The sequence below is a fragment of the Pleurodeles waltl genome, chromosome 7, assembly GCF_031143425.1.
Source record: "Pleurodeles waltl isolate 20211129_DDA chromosome 7, aPleWal1.hap1.20221129, whole genome shotgun sequence".
In the NCBI taxonomy this organism is placed as follows: Eukaryota; Metazoa; Chordata; class Amphibia; order Caudata; family Salamandridae; genus Pleurodeles; species Pleurodeles waltl.
The window spans coordinates 78,385,279-78,399,847 of record NC_090446.1 but is presented as its reverse complement, the minus strand read 5'-3'; the positions used below and the strand labels follow the sequence as shown (position 1 = coordinate 78,399,847).

The following is a 14,569-nucleotide window of genomic DNA, read 5'->3' as shown; positions in this document are numbered from 1 at the left end:
GACTTTCATTAGGTGGTACAGCCGATTCTGATTGATTTTTAGCTTTGCCAATCAAGGCCAGAAATTTGAGTGGTTCAAAGGGAACAATTAATCAATTCTGTGAAACTAAATTGCTCCCACAGATGCTGGTGGGATCCAAAAACCTTGTGAGTCAATACAAATTGTTGAAAGTATGAGAGAGCAAGTTAGACACTTTCTGGGATTTCCGAGTTGCAAGGTTGATTGCAGACTGTAGTACAGTATCATTTATTTTATTGAATAAGGTTCATGGTATCACTTAAATGTAAGGTTAATTGATGTCAGTTTGAAGAATCCTATTCCTACAAGGCTTGCTGATTTTTAGTTTATAATCCCAAAGAGTATGCTAGGTTTGTGACAGTGTGAAACTTTATGGTTTATGACAACACGCACCTGTTTGTTTTGTTCATGACCTGTTCAGTTTGCAGAGTTAACAGTATCATGGAGTGCATTGATCATGACATGCTATGCTCTTTAGAGTAACAACCCACCTGGAAAAGCAGCAAGTTAAGCCATCCCATACCCTACTTACTTTTGGAGCAGAGCATGAAGCTGTGAGTCCTTTCTTGAGCTATTCCCTCTGCCTGTTGGAAGTGAGAAAAGGAGAGTTAAAGTGTGAGCAAAATGGAAAAAAATATGCAAAAATGCGAGAGAAAGATGAGGGAGAAGGGGACAATCTTCTTCAATCAGCAGACATTTGCACTAGCATATCCCTAGAGAAAATCATACACGCACACAAACACTGGCATGTATGCTCACATATAAGCCTAAACACCCCCACCCCCACACACCCCCCCCCACCCACACACACACACATATATACATATGCACATCGGCATTTGCATGTGGACCAGTACACACATTCATGCACATACATTTATATTTGAAATCCTTACCAAAAATATGTATGTGCATATATATGTGTGTGTGCCTGTGTATGTGCGGGCACGCATAACCCACCTGTTCACATGCACCCTTCAAGAACTGCTGTTGAAAAGACATGCTTATGTTGCAAAACCCCCCAAAACTATGTAATTCGCTAATTATGGTGAACAGCATGACCCTTACTTCCCAATGTACGGTTCATGATGTCATATTTAGTATCACACATATAATAACAAAGGAAATCATTGATGACCCAGACAGCCTCAGATATGACATCACAACTGACATCACAGTAATCTTACTGAAGAAGCTGAACATCACTGCACTCTAGGACCCGGTGGGCTTCTACTTGGTCCTACATCACAGAGCCTAGAAGCACGAGCTGCCCTCGCACATGTGCTGCGATGAGTGTGGTAGCTTGTTGGAATGAAAGCCCACTTTGGCGATGTCCAGGAGGTTCTGGGCACTGGGTGCTAATTTCTCTAAGTAAAGAACCAGATAAATTGTTTTCAGTGAACTTTTTGTGTTTTTAAGTATGCACTTTGGACCGTGACTCCTTGCTCATCAGGGCAGACCTCTGAGCTCACCCTGCATCCATGCTCCTTGTCCCCACAACAACCGCACATGGCCTTCAGCCACTCTCAGTGGGCAGTGTGTTTTTTTTTATTTAAACCTGTTGATCTCAAATGTACTCCGCATATGCAAGATGGTTTCTGGAAGCTACGTGGCCAGATTAAGTTAGCTGTTGCCCATTTTGCAGAACCTTCTTTGCATTATGATAACTGTTCCTAATTTTAAGTATGACATTTTTTTTAAATTGAAGCACCCCTCATTTCCTCTATGATTGGAGAATGTTCCATCGGCTCCTTACAGAACCATCACTAACCCAAATGCATTTCCTGTGACAGTGGTTCTATGAATAGCCATTGATCCTGCCTTAAAACATTTGAATTATTATTATTTACTTTATGTCCCTTCCTTTTTCTTTTTCTTTTTCACCTCACCTGCTTTGACAGACTGGTCACTGTGCTGTTCACTGAGTAAATATATTTACATATTTTGATTGCCACGATTCTATGCTATGAATAGGCTATGACTTTAATTGGCTCTCTGTATAAAAAAGAGCTGAGTATAATAAAAAATAATGGGACTCATTTATAAGGCCTTTGCACCACGGTTTTGTCTATTTTATTGACGCAGCAGTGGCACTAAGCAGTGCTTTATGCTGCTTCAGATTTCTAGACTGATGCATTGGGCCCAATACTTCAGTTTGTAAAGCCTTGCGTCACATTATACCTGTGCCATGTATAATTTATGCAACGTAGGCGCTCCCCCGGGAAAAGCCACGCAGAACTGATGCAGTGAAATTTACATTTTACTGGGTCATTCTGCGACTTCACTGCTTCAAAATGTTAATGCCTGAATGGCGCAGGGCTTTTGTCTACGGGAACCTTCCTCGCATTGCTGGCATATCGTCAGTATGGCGCCACAGATTCATCAGAATTTCTGACGCATCTGTGAAAACGTGAGCTATGGAGCTCTGTATTGTAAATACAGCGCATCCATGGCGTCGTTAGGGAATTGTTGGGCAGGGCAAGAAATCTGACGCATCGGGCCGCTGCGTCAGTTTCTTGTAAACTGGGCCAAAACTGCTTTACATATCTAGTGCACACATTGACGGCTCTTTCACAAATGATCGATTTACTTATGTTATTTTCACAGTAACTTAATCAGTGATGATTAACAATTGGAATCCTGACATATATTCTATGTATAATCTGTAGCAAGCATACTGATAAATAGGGTTATTTAAATATTAGCCATTTACGAGTTCAACTGAGCCAAGCAATAAAACCTCAAAAAACTTTTTTGTTGTAAACTTGACTGATGTTGTAGTGAAAGTCACAGACGTTTTGGCAAAATTTGAAGATCCTGGATTCTTTTTATATTAGTATTCCACACCAATAGGGTACCCGATCTAATGTTAAAATCCTCTCGGTTTTTAGAACAATTTACCCAACAAATGTAATTGCTTTCTGTATAAATGAACCGATGATGTAAATAATTTAACATGTGACAATTCAGGACCAAGAAATACTTGGTAGAGCCAAAATTCATTCTATATATACTTTAAAACATTGGGAACAGTAGGCCTTGCTAATGACTGTACCGATAACTCAGGCCTAAAAACCTGGGCCTTCAAGATGGGTCTAAAGCGGTAAAGATTGGAACAAAGACATAAGGTAAAGCAGTGTGTGTCTGTAAACCTCAGGCCACCCTAGACTGCCACAAACTGCTTATTCCTCGATCTAAGTGTTGATGGTGGAATGCTAATTAGGTGCCTGAAGAGCTACACAATTTCTTTATAGGCCAATTCTAGATGCTAAATAGCGGGGAGCATTTGAAGGCCAGGTATACTACTATGAGAATCATCCCTCCCAGTGCTTAATTTGTAAATAAAAATGTGCGGTGCCCAAAGCCCTCCTTTTAAATATGCGTCTGCTGCAATTAAATGTGCAAACATGAAATACTGAGGCAGAGTAATCCTGAAGCCACCTCGGACCTCTTCAATCCATTTACAGCCACTCCCTGCCCCTTGAGCTCACTCTTGCAGCTTTCTGCTTTCTCCCAATGTGGCGCTTTTTCGTTTTTCTCTTCCTCCGTCTTTCCCATATGTATTTTTTGCTCGCAGTAAATGCTTGAGACAAAAAATAAGTGCAGGCCCTCAAAAATAAGTGCTGGTGCCCGCACCGGAAACCACAAGCACAAATTAAGCACTGTTCCCTTCCCTTAAAAGATGCAAGCACAAAGGTTATTTGACACCTGACAGATGCGCCCTCCTAGAAAGAGCAGACTGCATCCTAACTGCAGCACTCTGCACTAACCGGACCCCATTCCGCTGAGGCCAAGGGAAATCAGCATAGAATAAACTGGAATACTCCAACTTGCCATGGATTAATGGACCCAATACCCCATGCTGAAGGGAGAGCATTGGGCTAAACTCTTAGGGTTCATAGATTGCAGTATTTGACAACACTGCTAATCTTTTGTATTGTTACAATAGCATTGAAATGGCACTAGTGTTTTTGTACTTTCTGTGAGAATGTGACATCACACCCCAAAAGGGGACGAGAATCAATATTCTGTATTAGACGCAAATCATACTGGACAAAGATGATAAATTCTGACTTGCTGCTATTCTGCACGAAGACATTGTTTTGCATCCATTTGGTGCCTGCAGATTGTCTCTGATCACATGACTGGGTGTAGTCAGCAGCTGGGCTTTGCATATTCCTTCTAGACAGAGAGTCCGCCTTCCACCTTTTACCTTGAAGCCCAAGAACATCATCTGTGGCTTCCCTCAAGATTCACCCATCAGCTCCATTCTGTTCAATGTCTACATGACACCCCTGGCCACATTATCAGAACCCACGGACTCAACATGCTCTCTTATGCAGATTACACCCAGTTCATCCTCTCACTATCTGAAGATTCTTCCACCACCAAACCCAACTTTTGCAAGTGCATGACCAGTGTTGCGAACTGGACAACTCTGCTGGTTCCAGATCAACACTGACAAAACAGAGGTATTGATCTTCAGAAACAACTCATCACAGTGAAACGACTCATGGTGGCCTGCCAGTTTAGGGCCCACCTCCACCAACCAGGCCTGCAACCTTGGCATCGTTTTAGACAGAAAACTCACCATGAAGAACCAGATCAATGAAGTCGCATCCACCTTTTTCCTCACCCTGTGCATGCTCTGGAAGATCTTTAAATGGCTCCCCATCTCCACCAGACACACCATCACTCAAGCCCTCGTCACCAGCCGATTGGACTATGGCAACGCACACTGTGCAGGAATAACCTCCCACCACCTCAAGAGGCTGCATACTATCTATAACTTAGGAGCTAGACTCATACTCGACCTCCCTAGATGCACCCACATCATAACCCCCACCTGAAGAAACTCCACTGGCTCCCCATCCACAAAAGGTGACAATTCAAGATCCTGACTCACACCTACAGGGTCTCGCACAACCAAGGACCAGTATCCATCAAACACGGCCTGAACTTCCACCAACTCTTCAGACTCCTTTGCTCTACCTCCCTCTACCTCACCCACACCCCCACATCCGCCAAAGCACATGCAGTGGACGCTCCTTCTCCGATATTGCTGCAAAGTTCTGGAACTGCCTCCCACTCCATCTCTGATCTTCACCCTCTCTTCAGGAGTTCAGAAATCCCTGGCTTTTCAACTGATTCCTATGGAGAAGTTCAGACCGCAGCACCTGGTTACCCTCATGGTTGATTAGAGTATGATACAAATACTGATTGATTGATAGACAGCCACACACAATGGGAGCTTAAGTGTGACTAGATGGGCTATCACTGGCAGGATGGGAGGGAGGAACTAGGCCCAGCATCATTTACACCTGAATAGGCTGTTCCCTGCCTCCACACAAAGGGCTGCATACCCCCTGTAGTGATTCTTGAGCCACAGCCAAGAAGGCAGGGCATTTGTGCACCTCTAGAAGCTTCTCTCCACTTCAAAGGAACAACTGTGTATAAAAGAAAGACCTTAGACACTGCCACTCTAGTACACCTCTGGGTATGTGGCTACTCCTCCAGGAAGAAGGACTGCTGTGCTACTGAAGGACTGCCACACTGCTGGACTGCACTCTGCTAGACTCCGTCTTTGCTGAGCTGACCTCCTGCCTGCTGTCCTATTGTCTGGGCAAGAAGGACCTGCTTATCTTGAACCTAGAGTGACTGCAAGGGATACAAGGTTGGCCACCGGACCTGAAGTCTGAGGGACAAAACAGGCTTCCAACAACCTTGCAACTGCACCTGGACTCTTCGATCTGTGAGTTTACCCTGTCAAGTGGTGCCAACTCCGTCCGAGACCCTTGGAAGTGGGCCTATGGATGTGTGTGCCTCAGTGGATTAAGCATAACCAATGCATCACCTCTGCTGCCCGATGAAATCCCAAACAGAACCAACATATCTTTGACTGTGTGGATTGGAACCATCACAAAGGCCTACATCACCACCACTGCCCACAACATTCAGAACTGGCTATGTGATGCATCCTTGGTGCAGGCCCTCGCATCTGTCATCAACGGCAGTCTCAACAACAATGCTGGACTCCGCAGCCTCGCAACTCTTTGGAACCGACACATTACCAGACTGTGCACTACCTCCTCGACGCCGGATTTCGCATCTCAAGCCCCAATCTTAAACACCAACGCAACAGGCCCTTGAAATGCAGTCTTGTCGCATTTCGGAACCAACATATTGTCTCGCTGCATGGTCCACCTTTGACACGGATCCACAAATCACTCCTCAAACCAGGATTTAAGGTAGTTTTTTTCAGTAGGCCTAACTGAGTCTCTGGAACCAACCCACGCTCAACCGTGGTTGGCCTAAACATGTGACTTTATTCTGGTCAGGCATGATCAGGTATACACAGTTTGTGCTTTGAGCTTTTAGGCGTTATTTCCTCTAAAAATGTTAAATATCAATAGCTCCAGTCCTACTAATTGGATTTATGTCTTTTTAATCTTGAAATATTTAATACATTTTGCTCTATTTTTCTAATCAGCTGTGGGATCTTTTTTGTGAGTTTTTTTTTTACTATTTTACTGTTTCAGGTTTTGCCCAAACACTTTCTACATTGCCTCTAGATTGAGTCTGACTGCTCTGTGCCAAACTATTGGAGGGTTGAGCACCGGTTAATTTGGGGTTTGCTTGTGCCTTGCCCTGGCTAGGATTGTGGTTGCTGTTTGACTAGGGTTCAGCCCCAGTCAACTAACAACCCAATTTTTCACACCGATCTCCAGAAAAAAACTATTTTTAAATTTCATACATTTGAATTACCCAAATATTTAATTCAGTTAGTAGTGTAGTGGTAATTTTGTATTTTGTTCTACATTTAAAAAAATATAAAGTTTTTTTCCATTAATATTTTTTACTAAAACATTGTAAATATTGTTTTTAGTGTATTACATTTTGTTTACTTTCCCCCAAACCTTTAGCATAGGAAGATAACCACCTTTCTGGCGGAAACTTCCTCCAAAGTGTGAAACGTTACTAGTAGTACCCTTACACTTGTAGGTTAGGCTCGACCACCTGCATTCATTGGGTGTATACATGTAAGTATACACTTTGTAGTACATTTACACTCAGAAATAGTGAATAATGAAACATAGTACATTTACTACAAATTGTAAGAGTAAAAGTACACATGTAGATTTACTCACATTGTGTAAGTTTACCTTTGTTAATATGCCCCAGGGTATTACCTGCCTCTCAAACTACTATATAGGTTATTGTGCCTTTAGTGCTGGCTATGCTCTAAAAAGTAAAAAAATCACCATACTTTTAAGTGTTGAACACTTTTGGCCCTTTTTCAAACTACAAAATTATTTGAACATATAACCAGAAAAAGGATATTATTCTATGAAACAAGCTACAACACCACAAAATGTTTATCAAATACAATGGGTCTGGTTTATAGTTTGGCGGATGGGGTTTCCCTGTCACAAACGTGACAGAAATCCCATCCGTCGTATTACAATCCCATTATACCCTATTGGAATCGTAATACGGCGGACGGGATATTCATCACACTTGTGACGGAGTAACCCGTCCGCCAAACTCTAAATCAGGCTGTGTCCTCATGTCCTGGAGGACACATGGAAAACAACCTCAAATAGATCTCTGATCAACATTGGCCTGTTGTTGAATTCTAATTCACCCTATAAGTAAGACTACATCCCACCGCTTGTTGCTCTGTCTTGCCCAGTGAGTACGAGTTTTACACATTAGAGCACACACACAATGAGTGAGACCAAGCTGTCATATTTGAGGCTTGAATTCATTAGCGAAGACGCTTTTTAAAATTCATACAACAAGCACAGATACATACTCAAGTCACTAATTAATTCATATGCACATGAGCATATTTACCCAGAGATGGGTACATTTACGCAAACACAAGGATGTGTGAACACACAAAGCATCCTTTTCACTGAGGCCTTATTACGAACACCCTGTCTTTGTTATTTCACAAAGTCCTTCGCATGACACATCATACACTGACTCCACCTTCATCACACTCACCATCTGTCTATGACCCTTCTCAACTTCCATGTGTAACCCCTCTCCACATACCAGCATCAGACTGTCCCTGAGCACATTTTATGGGTGATGCCACCTTACACATCAGACTCCCACTGTCTATTCCCTGCCCTCCAATCCAGATTCGCACAACACTGTAAGAGCTCCACTCACCTGGACATGCACAGATCTGGTCAGGGTTTCTTTGCGCCCTTTATTTGGCAGAGTGCTATTCTGGGGCCCACAGAGGCCCACTGCTTCAATGATGACATTAAAGTTCACTTTACCTGAGGGTAAAACAGACATGACATAAAGAAGAGCACGCAGCCTCAGATGAAAGTCATGAAAGAAAAGACATAAGGTGCCCATATATTGTATAGATCATTCTTAAGCATTACCACACACTGAATGACTACTAGGCGCTTGTAATAATCAGCACAACATACCCCAGCAGAGCACTTCTTATTTTATCACAGACAATAGGACATATGACTAAGTCAGCCCAGGTGGATCTCTGCAGCAAATACCTCTGCCCACTGAGCTCCCCTTCCAACTCATTAAATATCAGAGAGAGGGGAGGAAATACTATTTCATTTGCCTCTGTGACCTGAATATGAAGAGTAAGGGCTGTAGGGCCTCAGCCAATGTGAAGAAAAAAGGCACTCATTGCGATGGGCTTCTTAATTCCTCTTAACATCACTTACCAGCCCCATTGGGATTAAGAGATTTATGGTTACACCACAGACCTCTTAACTCTCACCTGAAGATTTCAGCTGCTAGAAGCATCTGAAGTCTCCAGGTGAAGGAGTGGCCCAAAGGAATTACACGAGGAATGGGATCCCGAATTAACAATTCCACCCCCCATAAAATAATAGAAAATTTGTCAACTATCAGGGTGCAATATTCCCCATCCCTGAAGATACCTGAATTTGGTGGTAGGCAAAATCCAGCCCATTTACCAAACCACTCAAAATGAGGGTCACAGTCAGGTTCATCAACTGACCCTTGCCCTATGACCTAACTGCAGACCTGATCCTTGTGGTGGCAGCTCATTCTGACAACCCGTCCCACAAGACAGGGACTCTTTCTAATGACTGGAACAGAGGAGTAGTTAAGCCTTTGTTAAAAGCACACAATTTAAACAGCAATGACATAGAAAATTATCAAACAATTACACTTTTGCCATTTCTGGGAAAAATCACAGAACAAATCATGTCCATGTCAACTGGCTCTTTACTTGGAAGACGCCTCCTCGCCATTTCCTTAGATGAATTAAAATCATTTATTGACCAGGATGATTCCACAGCTCCTTTCTTAATTGATTTGTACACAGAGTTTGACACAGTAGAGCATGACATTCTCTTAGCCTGCTTGCAAAATGCTGTTCTTATAGACAAGAACTAGCCTGGTTCGCTTACTTTCTGGACAATCATTCACACGTGGTATTCTCAGTGTCTTTTCCTACCAGTGCAAAAATAATCACCTGTGGTGTCCCCAGGGCTCTTCCCTTTCCCTTATGTCGTTCAGTATTTATTTTCACCCTCTGAATTGCCCTTCTTACAATATTTGGCTCTTCTGTTGGTATTGCCTCAAAAACGTTGAAAATAACACTTGTAAACATGCTTCCCAAATATTAGTTCTAAAAATAAATAATTTGAAAAAGGGACCCTTTCCAAAGTGTTTGTTCCCTAAAGAATATTGAATTAAGGACAGAGTGAAAGGCATTAATGACTGAAGGGTTAATGGGTTAGGTCATAAGGTATAGGGACAAGGGCTTATAGAATAAAGTTATGGGTTGAAGGTAAAGGGCATGTTACCATTACATCATCTTGAACTGCTACATCAGAAGCCTTTACATCTCAGGTTTACATTGTGGGACCCTTACTTCGTGGTTAACTATATTTTTAGGGTCATATTTAAGAGCCCCTAGCTCTACCTTAGCATTGCCATTGTGTCATTTTTTTGGATGCTAAGGCGGCGCTAAAGTGGCTTTTTCCACACTCCATATTTACCAAGTGGAGCAATGCATGCATTGTGCCACTTTGTAAACCCTTGCGCCACATTATGCCTGCGCCAGGCATATTGTATGCAGGTGCGGTGTTCCGGCATAAAGAGTCCCACAATAATGGCGCAGTGAAATTGAACATATTTCACTGCACCATTTTTGGCATCATTTTTAACGCCTGCTCAGAGCAGGCATTAAAATGACACTCCCGTAGAAACCTATGGGCCTCCTTGCACTTTGGTGCACTAGTGTCAAAAAAAAATTATGCTAGTGTAGCAAAGCGCCACAATAGTGTCAAAAATTGTTGACTCTATTGTGCTAATGACTGCCATGGTGTGCAGTATTATCAATTTAGTTCAACTATGGTGCCGATAGGGAGGGCACAGAAAAAGTGTTGCGTCAGTTCAGATGCGCCACCGCTTCTAAAACATGGGCCTTCATTTTTCAAATGCATGTAATCCATCAAGGACGGGTGGTGTTAATTGGGTAGTAAGGGGCTTTCAGGGTTCAGGGGTCGGTAGTGCTAAGGGCTATTAGGAGTTTTAGAGTTTAAGGAGTGTGGTAGTGAGGGATTTGAGGTTCAGGAATGGATGTGTTAAGAAGTAGTTAGGGGTTTTTCGGTTTCACAGATGGTGGTAAGGGGTAGCAAGGAGTTTTTGGGTTCAGGGATGGGTATCGTTAAGGTGGGAATAAAGGGTTCTAAGGGTTCTGGAATGGGTAGTGTTAAAGTGCAGCAGGGGTTGTAGGGGTCAAGAATGAGTATTGTTAAGGAGAAATAAATGTTCTTAGGGTTCATGAATAGGTAATGTTAAAGGGTAGCAGGGGTTGTAGGGTCAGGGATGGTATTGTTAAGGGGTAGCGAAGGGTTTTACGCTTCAGGGATGGCAGTGGCAGCTCCTCATCAGGGGTTTTAGGGCATAGCCCTGCCTCCTGTGAGGCATTGCTTCTTGCCAATTGCCTCTTCTGCTAATACTTTAGCTGAGTAGTGTTCATAAACACACACGTTTTGTGTTTTAATGAACGCTGCCAGCGTAATAATTCAGTGTGCTTATGTGATATACATTACTGCTTCTGCGGAGTCTCGGGTTTGCCGGCTAAAGGAATTTATGAGTTGTATTTTCACAATAACAGTGCATACAATTAATTTCATTGGAAAGCACTATAATTTCAAAGTTAAGCAACTAGGAGGCTGGTTTAGAGATAGACAGACTAATGCAATGGAGTACTGGGTCCAGCAAACTCTGTCTGCCTTCGCATTTGGAGATGTGAGGTGTAGGAAAGCTGAGTGTTATGTGGTGTGGGCGGTTAGTCCTCACCATGTAATACTTTCACAATACCACAGAGATTGTCCTTGGATTCACACTAGTAAATCTTTAGCTCAGTCCTGGCAGTGTGGCAAAGAGCAGTCAGGCTTTACTTAGAGGAACATGTGTTAAGCATTTCACAGTACAAACATGGACTATAAATAATTGACAAGACTCAAAAGAAATCCGACACAATTTATAAACATAGAGTTTATTTGTGTCTTATTTTAGACACCAAAACAAATGTATTTGAATTGGTATAGCAGGAGTTATAGATTTTAGAAGCTATATTAAATTACACCAGAATTGGTATTTAAACTTTGCATTGAAGTCTATAGGAGAAATGTCACTAGTTGCAAGCGAGTTGTATGGAACTATTAGAGTTATAATTGTGCAGTCTCTAGGACCAGATCATGACGGTGCTGTTTTACCTGGCAGTGCTGTCCGGGAGCAGAGTTGTGCTGGCTGTCAGGGTGGGACCTGTGTTAGACCCAATTGGAGGTCATGCTGCGGGACCCTTTGCAGGGTTAAGGTCGTGTGTTCCTGTGATTAAGCCACAGCAGCCAGTTCACTTCTACTTGGTCTGTGGGGTTCAGGTGCAGAGTTTTCCTGGCTGTCTGTGGTGCTGAACGGGACTCGCGCTGGTGCTGAGTTTACCATACAAAGGGTGCTGCGACAAAGGGGGTGCAAAAACTCAGTTGTAGGGTCATTGCTGGCATTGGTCACAAGTGCTGGGCAGTGCTCTCCTCTTGCAACGCCAAGTTAAGGGACCAGTCACCGAGCTGGTGACCATCAAGTCTATCTAGTGGTACACACAGCAATATGCTTTGGAGACGTCTGGAGGCGTAGAGGAGTATGGAAGCGGCATGTAGCTTCGTAGAAGGCAGGACTACGAATGCCATAATGCACTTTACCAACTGGATCCAGTCGATCCCTTGGCAGGCCAGATGACCGGCGATGCTTCAGTTCTAGAGTGTCTTTTTGCCTGCAGTTTGCAGGGGACTGTAACCAACTGTCCAAGGGAGACTAAGGGTGCTTCTGGCTTCCACAGGGGTCCCTCTGGTCGGAGTTTCAGCCTAGGACGAGGATCGTTCATGCAGTGCCCAGTCTGTTGCCTCAGGGACAGAGTATCCATCTTTTGCCTTGATGCGGTGGGCAGAGTCCAGTTGTCGGTGATGCAGAGCTCCTCTGTGTCCTTCTTTGAAGTTAGTCCATCAAATCTGAGGGTCTGGTGTCAGGGGTGTCCCTTAAATCCTGGATTTAGGGGAGTTAGAGGTGGGGATTCTAGTGGACAATGGGTAGCTATATCTTACAGGTAATCTGCCCCTGGTGAACACATCTGGTGGGACAGGTCACCTTTAGCTACCCAGAACCCTCTATTATGTCAATCCTTAGGTGGCACAAATCAAAATTTAATGCACTGACTGGCCTGCTCACCCTAGAGGTGTGGTCAGTCTGCTGGGGGTTACACTGACCTGCATAGCTAATTTCCCACCTAACCAGGAGCAAATGTGGCTGGGACAGGGGGAGAGCTGTTTCCTCACTGAGGGAGAGCACAGATGGCTATCAGGGTGATGAAGCCTTTGAAGCTCACCACCCTGATGGCTCTATTCACTAGCCTGGCTGGGAATGGGAGGTGTGACCTTCTTCCTGCTTCAGCCTTTGATCCCGACCTCTGGGAGCACCCAGGTTGCCTGTCAGAGGTCAGAAATCTGTCTTGGTGGCAGCAAATGCTAGAACTTGCACCAGCTGACCGACCAGAGCACAAAAAGGGGTGCATCTGGGTACATGCCAGCCATCCCTCAACACCAGATTTGTGTGGGGGAGAGAAAGCATGTTTTTTAACACCAAACTCAAGATATCTAGGTGATACCATAATGGCGCTAGCAACCCAGGTCTGCCCAGGCTTAAGTCTCATGTTATCCCATGGACCGGCCTGCACTTATAGGGTATCTTAATGGAAAGAACACTATAGAGACATATAAGCTTGTGTTTATATACCTGCACATTAAATATAAAGCACCCGGCCTCCTGGGCTGCACAGGTCTTCCATAGGAGTGTGTGAAATGTAGTGCATGGGACTGTGACACCATGGTGAGGGCACAGTTGAACTCGAGCCGTTTGCACGGCTCTGGCAGTCTGCAATGACAGGCCTGCCATCCGTAGTTTGCATGTCACCAGGGTGACACAAATTTGTGCTGCAGCCCTGGCGACCCCTTCACCACCTGTGCACTGGGTACCATCTGCCGAGCAGGAATTTACCATGTCGACAATTAATTTAGGGCAATAACACAAACCCTGGGTCCTGGTTAGCAGGTCCCAGTGCACTATCAGAGTCAAAGCAACAGTATCTAGGGGTCCAAATGGGGGCAAAAAGTGCGGGGCATCTGCAAAGAGCTCAGTTTTCTTGCAAGCGGACTGCAAGCTTTCCGTTGTTAAAACCTCATTGTCTCTGTTAATGGAAACCTTACTCGGAGAAAAGGCAGTAGGAATAAAGACATTGCACCACCCACTCTATTTAGATGTGACAGATTTTCTAAACTCATTGCTGCTAGGAAAACCTGACAAAGACTAACAGAAAAAAATAATAATGACCTCACACCTAGGAAGAAAAGTCCTAGTGTGTTGGGGTCATTACTCTTTTATTTTTCGGAAAGGAATTCTCTCTTTTGGAGTTTGTTTCTGATAATCAAAAAAGTTACAAGTTTACTGGATGGGTGTCAAAACTGACGATGTCCATACAGCAAACATTTTGTATCTTGAAGGGAAATGCTGTGATGGTGTTTTCTCAAGGTACAGCGATAGCTGCTGGATCAGTGGTTATCCCTAAATTTGACGGATATAGTACCATCTGGATTTCAAAATAAATGTCCTCTGACATCCTGATGGACGCTATTCTAAATTAGACACTAAGGGCCTGATTACGACACTGGCGGATGGGCTACTCCATCACAAAAGTGACAGATATACCGCCGCAGTATTACAAGTTCCATTATATCCTATGGAACTTGTAAAACGGCGGGTGGGATATCCGTCACTATTGTGACAGAGTAACCCATCCTCCAAGGTGGTAATCAGGCCCTAAATGTGTTAAAAATTAACTGATGGTATTTTTAATTAAAAAAATGGAATTAACAATGTTCAACTGTTCTGTAAATTCGTATGCTGACGACATACAAATTATTGTTCATCTGCATCATCAATTATCTCATTCTTCTGCTGAAGTATCTTACTT

General features: G+C 43.5%; 1 protein-coding gene across 1 annotated transcript in view; it reads right to left on the bottom strand.

Moving 5' to 3' along the window:
• LOC138246827 (alpha-2-macroglobulin-like protein 1) overlaps positions 1–14,569 on the bottom strand; it is a 262,402-nt gene that overhangs the window by 119,140 nt on the left and 128,693 nt on the right. Inside the window, exons 21-22 of the mRNA XM_069201584.1 lie at positions 8,200–8,312; positions 551–602 (exon numbers count right to left, since the gene is read on the bottom strand). Coding sequence (XP_069057685.1) covers positions 551–602; positions 8,200–8,312 — 165 coding nt within the window. The remainder of the gene's footprint in view (positions 1–550; positions 603–8,199; positions 8,313–14,569) is intronic.